Source organism: Microcaecilia unicolor, chromosome 8 (assembly GCF_901765095.1).
Source record: "Microcaecilia unicolor chromosome 8, aMicUni1.1, whole genome shotgun sequence".
Lineage (NCBI taxonomy): Eukaryota > Metazoa > Chordata > Amphibia > Gymnophiona > Siphonopidae > Microcaecilia > Microcaecilia unicolor.
The window spans coordinates 216625079-216632074 of record NC_044038.1 but is presented as its reverse complement, the minus strand read 5'-3'; the positions used below and the strand labels follow the sequence as shown (position 1 = coordinate 216632074).

The 6996-nt window shown below is 47.0% G+C and overlaps 1 protein-coding gene across 1 annotated transcript; it reads left to right on the top strand.

Annotated features, from left to right (window-relative positions):
• Nucleotides 1-334: 334 nt before the first annotated feature.
• On the top strand, nt 335-2670 carry CEBPB (CCAAT enhancer binding protein beta). Its single transcript, XM_030211595.1, has one exon. The coding sequence runs from the start codon at nt 956-958 to the stop codon at nt 1850-1852; it is 897 nt and encodes a 298-aa protein (XP_030067455.1). The 5' UTR covers nt 335-955; the 3' UTR covers nt 1853-2670.
• Nucleotides 2671-6996: the final 4326 nt, after the last annotated feature.

Genomic DNA, 6996 nt, shown 5'->3' with positions numbered 1-6996 from the left:
TAAAATTTCTCTTGGGTAAAGAGTCCCTCCCTACACGTTTAATTTTCCGTGGACGTCTTTTGCTATCTTCCCAGCCCTAGATTGGCACAGATTTTTTTTTTTTCTTAAAGCGTAACAGGTGGACGAGTTTCGGGTACAGAGCGAGTAATAAAAGTTTACTGTTCACCACAAGTCGACCTGGCTTGTCACTCGCTGTCACTGCAGCCGTGTAAGATACCCTCCCCCTTTTTGCTATCAGGCTACTTTGACGTGACTTTTGTACTATGCTAATTTGAGCACGTAAGGTAAACAGAGGGAGCACACGTTCAAGCTGTGGCTGGAAACGGGGTGAGAGGTAAGAAGACGGTCTGATTTTAATCTGAGCAACAAATGGCCAGAGCTAGGTGCAAGGAACCGTAGTAGAAACATTCCCGGCTCCAGAGGCTTTTTTGTTTTGTATCTTTGCAGGCGTGAAATGTCTGATCATCCGGCCAGGAATACGCATTTACCCGAGCAGAACAGGGCTGGAAATCAGATGAATTCCCTGCTTCATTCAGGCTACCACCCCGCTCTTCAGTCGTAAACGAAAACGCGTGGACTTTATGCGGTTTTAATACATTATACGTTTCTCTGGGACAGAGAGTCGCAGCGCAGGTTTTTGCCAGCGTTCGTGACGTCACGGGGGGGCGGCCCCCTCCTGCTGCTGCTCCAGACGAGTCTCCAACTACTTCACCCTTATAAATAGTGAAGCGCGGAAGTTTTTTTTTTTAAGTCAGACACAGCAGCACAGCACTCGGAACCCAGCGGCCCGGCACCGGCTCTGCCAGCACCCACCCTCCCTCCCTCCCCCCTGATCTGAGCCACCTCGGTGGGAGAGAGGAGCCTGGCCGAAGAGCTGACACCCCAGCAGCGCTGCTCCACCGTTGGCCAGGGTGGGAAAGCCCTGCACCGTCCCTTCCGCCCACCCTCTGCTTTCATGCAACGCCTGCTCAACTGGGATCCAGCATGCGTCCCGCTGCAACAGGGGTTTAAATCGATGGAAGTGGCCAATTTCTACTACGACACGGACTGTTTTGCCTTCAGCAAGCTGCACCGGGGCCGTTCAATGACCGAACTAACCATCGGGGACAACGAGAGAGCGATAGACTTCAGCCCTTACATCGACCCATTATCGCAGCCCGCAGCAGGGGGCAACTTTGAGCCGCCTCCTCCTTGCCACGACTTTCTCTCCGACCTCCTGGCCGACGACTACAAAGGCAAGAAGCCGGCTCCGCTGCCCGAGTACGGCAGCCTCGCCCTGGCCAGGCACAGCCTCTGCGGCCCCAAGCCCGGCGACCTGCTGGGCTACCCGCACCTGGCCGAGACCAAGGTGGAGCCGGTGGTGTTCGAGCACTTGGACTCGTACAAAGCGCTCAAGCAGGGGCTGCAGCGCAAGGAAGACGGGGGCATGTCGGCCAGCCCGCCCTACGGCGTGCGATCGGCGTACCTGGCTTACCAGTCGGTGCCGAGCGGCAGCAGCGGCAACCTGTCCACCAGCTCGTCGTCCAGCCCGCCCAGCACCCCGAACCCGGCGGAGGGCGGCGGCTCCAAAGGCGGCTACGGGGGGGCCAAGGGCGGCAAGAGCAAGAAATCGGTGGACAAGCAGAGCGACGAGTACAAGATCCGCAGGGAGAGGAACAACATCGCCGTGCGCAAGAGCCGGGACAAAGCCAAGATCCGCAACATGGAGACGCAGCACAAAGTTTTGGAACTGACGGCCGAGAACGAGCGGCTGCAGAAGAAAGTGGAGCAGCTCTCGCGGGAACTGACCACGCTCAGGAACTTGTTCAAGCAGCTGCCCGAGCCTTTGCTGGCCACGGCGGGACGTTGCTAGTAGTGGAGACGTGAAAACTTGAACGCTAGGGAACGAAAACACACACACACAGCGACAATAATCTGTATAGCAGAGGGGAGACTCCTGGCAGTGTTGGTGAAACTTGCACCTTGTCTTTTGAAATTGCATTTTTACTGTTTTTGGTTATTCAGATCTTGTACCGGTTGAATAATAGTGTTATTTAAGGAGCAAGGAAAAAAAAAAAAAAAAGAGGAGATCGTGATGCAATACTTTAAACATGGCTGTATGAATGTGTACACAAATGATGCAACCCTGTGTAACTGTCAGTCATGGTCGGCGTAATCTTTTTAAAAGATGTCTATGTTTTTTTTTATTATAAAGAATAATCTATTTCTATAAGAAAACGGCATATGTATATTTTGGGATCTGTGCATCGTTGCTACGTTGGAAGCATTAACGAGCAACGAATTGGTAATAAACCCTTTATCGCTACAGACAAACCTACCGATGCTTTCGTGGTGGCTTCACTTTTTTTGCACGTATATAGGCTGCTGCTGGTGATGCTGTGTTTTGAGTTGGTTGCTTTTTTTTTTGATCTAGGGCAGGTAGTGCGTAAGCAGCGTGCCTGTGCTTGGGTTGCTTCCCGGGGAAGGCTGGAGTTCGTGGCGTGATTGCGCTGCTGCCTGTGACTCAGCGAAAGGGAGCGAGGCCCTGACCAGTGCCATTGCAGGAAGAGCACTTCAGGGGAGATCAGTCGCAGCAGCAACAGGCACTGAAGCGGGAAGAAGTGTTGGGGGGGGGGGAGATCTGCTGCTACAGGGGTAGAGGGGTGCAGTGGCAGGGGTACATGTCTTACAGCAAACACTGAGAACAGTGGCAGGGCTAGATCTGCTACAGCCATAGGAGCTGACTCTCGAGTGTTTGAGCACCCTCAGTCTTGAGAAAATTCTTTGTATGTGTCCAGGGAGGGGTTATTGCCAGTGGGCTTAGCACCCTCCCCCCACCCCCGATAAGTTTAAAAAGCTAGCTCCTATGGCTACAACAGCAGGAATACCACAGTGACAGGGAGAAGAGCTGCAACAAGGGTAGATCTGCTACAGGGCAAGCAGGAACAGCAATTTCAGCAGGGAGAACAGTGGCAAGGGTAGATCTGTTGAACAAAAGTAGCAGAAGCTACAGGGGTAGAGGGGTGCAGGGGTACATAGCCTACAAAAAACACTGTGGCCAGGAGAACAGTGGCAGGGCTAGATCTGTTACAGCCATAGGAGCTGACTCTGAGTGTTTGAGCACCCTCAATCTTGAGAAAATTCTTTGTATGTGTCCAGGGAGGGGTTATTTCCAGTGGCCTTAGCACCCCCCCCCCCCCCCCCTGATAAGTTTAAAAAGCTAGCTCCTATGGCTACAACAGCAGGAATACCACAGTGACAGGGAGAAAAGCCCCAACAAGGGTAGATCTGCTACAGGGCAAGCAGGAACAGCAATTGCAGCAGGGAGAACAGTGGCAAGGGTAGAGGGGTGCAGTGGCAGGGGTACATAGCCTACAAAAAACTCTGTGGTGAGGAGAACAGTGGCAGGGCTAGATCTGCTACAGCCATAGGAGCTGACTCTGTGAGTGTTTGAGCACCCTCAATCTTGAGAGAATTCTTTGTATGTGTCCAGGGAGGGGTTATTTCCAGTGGGCTTAGCACCCCCCCATAATTTTAAAAAGCTGGCTCCTATGTCAACAGCAGCAGGAATACCACAGTGACAGGGAGAAGAGCCGCAAGGGTAGATCTGCTACAGGGAAAGCAGGAACAGCAATTTCAGGGTAGATCTGTTGAAGAACGAAAGTAGCAGAAGCAGCGCTGCACAGGGAAGTGCCACAGGGGGTAAATGTGCTACAGGGAAAGCAACTGCAGGAGTAACTCGGCAGCAGTTCTACTGGGAAAGCATCTGCCATTGCACGCTGTCCATGGTTTCAGCGCTACTGGTAGTCATTGCCCTGACCCTAAAGAAAAAGGAGTCGGCTAAGGGGTCCTTTAACTAAGCTGCGCTAAAAGGGGGGGGGGGGTCATGTGCTGCGATGAGCGTGTGGGTTTCCCCACATTCTGAGGCTGTTTGAATGGTGGCTGTAAAATGGCCGCATTTCCATTTCCCCCCATTAATTCTCAGGTGCTAATTTCCAAGTTAGCACAGGACAATGAATGCAGGTGGAAAGGGCTCACGCGCGAACCATGTGATAATCGGCTGGCATGTGGCAGTGTAGCTGCGCTAACCAATTAGCACTGGGCATGCCTACCCTCCACCCCCCCAGACACCCCTGGTGCTAAAAGGTACAAAGCCAGGAAGCGTGTGCAGATGCCTGATCTAGCGTAGGGCGCCTGAGCGTACCCTGTAGTAGCGCATTACCATGCACAGGAAGCATGCAATAGTGGTTACCACTGCTTAGTAAAAAGACCTCTAAGACAGGCTCCTCAATGTCCGAAAACCCGGGGCCCTGATTTTGCTTACAAAAAAAAAAAAAAAAGAGGGTGTAATTCACTTGCAAAAATATTCTTACTTTCTTTAAAAAAAAAAAATCAGGGGTCTGAGGGAAATGGAGGAATGGCCTAGTGGTTAGGGTGGTGGACTCTGGTTCTGAGGAACTGAGTTCAATTCCCACTTTAGGCACAGGCAGCTCCTTGTGACTCTGGACAAGTCACTTAACCCTCCATTGCCCCATGTAAGCCACATTGAGCCTGCCATGAGTGGGAAAGTGCGGGGTACAAATGTAACAAAAAAAATGTGAGTTCCAAAACTGAGTATTGATCCATGAGATGTTTTATGTTATGTTTAAATAATATAAATTTAACTAAAGTCCAGAGCTGGGACAGGGTTTTTGGTTGTTATGGTTGCCTTTCAGTTTGGATTGTCAGTGGGTCTGAATAAGTGAAAACAGCTTTATTGGACCAATTACTGTTCTTGTTTCTTAAGCCGTTCTTTAAAGGTCATATTCTTTGTGTAAATATTAAAGCTATTTCACAATAAACATGACTTCTTAAAAAAAAGGTACAGTTCAAGAAACTGAATGCAGCTATGACACGATGAGAGACCTTGCTTTTAAGCCTCAAATCTTCTGGCTAGTGACCCTTTTCTGTGTAGTCCAGGGAAAAGGGAGCTCAGGGCTGAGGCTAGGAAGAACTTGTATCCCCAGCGGGATTTTGTTGCTTAAACCATGTCTGCTGTCATGGGTTATATCACCACCCCCATAAGCCAGTGCAAATCTTTGTATTTCATCACTGAAGGGGCAGGATTATTGGTAGAATGCGTGGAGCAGAGCGGGCTAGAATTTCACATTTTGCTCATCAATAGAAATCAAACAAAATAAAACATGGAAAAGAAAATAAGATGATACCCTTTTTATTGGACATAACTTAATACATTTCTTGATTAGCTTTCGAAGGTCGCCCTTCTTCGTCAGATCGGAAATAGGCAAATGTGCTAGCTGACAGTGTATATAAGTGAAAACATTCAAGCATTACTATGACAGTCTGACAGGGTGGGAGGATGGGGGTGGGTAGGAGGTATGCATGGGGACATCAAACCATATCATTGAGGAACAGGACGAAGAAGGGCAACCTTCAAAAGCTAATCAAGAAATGTATTAAGTTATGTCCAATAAAAAAGGTATCATCTTATTTTCTTTTCCATGTTTTATTTTGTTTGATTTCTATTGATAACCTTAAGAGTGGACTAACACGGCTACCACACTCCTCTACATTTTGCTCAGAATTTGATAATATTAGGGATTTTGCAGTTTAATTTGTAATCTGGAAAGATGATGAATTGATCTTCTAAACTGTGAGATCTTTTATAGGCAGTCAAGGTTCTTAGCTGCCTTTGACCTCATCACACAATTTTCCCTTATCTGTTTCTCTAGAGGGGGTTGGGGTGTTAACATTATTACACATATTAAAGTTTTGCTTTTCTTTCCAAGTAATGGTGGTGTTTTTAAGCAGAAGCTTTTTAGTTCATTGAATGTACTGTTGAGCACTTTCAGATGTTCTAGTCCTTCAGAACTGGTATAATCATTTTTCAAATACAATTTTTCCCTGTTTGTTTAATTTATTATTTGTCTAGAACATGTTCTGTTGCGGACCTTTGCACAAGAAGACAGCATTAGAAACTGAAGCCCTTGATTTTTATCCACCTGTCAAATTTCAAAACCCAACTGAGGTGGCTACAGGTGTTGCTATGGAGTGGTTTTATGCTTCAGTGCCTGGTGAACAATATTTGTGTACAGTGCAACACCTTCACTGTACAGTAAGCCAGTGGGCAGTTCCAGCAGAGAAGGATGAAATAGCCCTGAGATGAATTGTTCACTGCACTTTGCTCCCTGAAACGACTGGTAACACACACTGGCAAAAGCATTTGAGTGGGGTGTGCATGAATGTGGATTGGTGAAGATGGAGTGTGGGGCATTATGTTTGTAATACCGATGCATCTATTTCACTTTATATAAGTAAATGGAATGCATCGGTTTCCAGTGCTTACTCTCACTCTCCACATTAGAATTCATCTATTTCTAGAAATTAGAAAAATGCTTTTACAAAATGCAATAAGATATTATCAGGCAGAAGCAGTAGTTCAAAATAATCCAACAGTGAGCCAAACTCCTAACCAGCCTCTAATCAGAGATTGAAATCTGTATGCTGATATGTCGTTGACTGGTGGTAAACCGTGTTCTCTTCCTGGGGGATTTATTTACTGAATGAAACAGAAACAGCACAGTTGATTGGATAATTTTGATCATAACCATTGAACGTCACCAAGCTTTTTAGCCAATATGGATCAGTGCAAATACAATTAAAGTTAAACCCTTTTTTTTTTTTTAAATTGAAGTACGCTAAAGAAAAGAACAACATTCTTTATAGTAAGGTTGGGTGATTTCAAAATTAAAAAATGCTTTCTACTAAAAACAAATCTCTAATATAGCACCTCCCTCCTCAACCAAACCAAACCAAAATCAGTTCACATGCTTCCTCTGCTCTGTGCTGAAATTATAATTCCCAAATGGAGCCAAACAGTTGGTTGCTTTAGTGAACCATTTACTGTATGTTTGCAAACTTTCTCTCTGCCAGAATTCTTAGCAGTTAAAAATGTTCACCGAGTAAAGCTGTTTGATAGTACCTCTGTTTTAAAAATATTATTTCACAGTTGGCCAC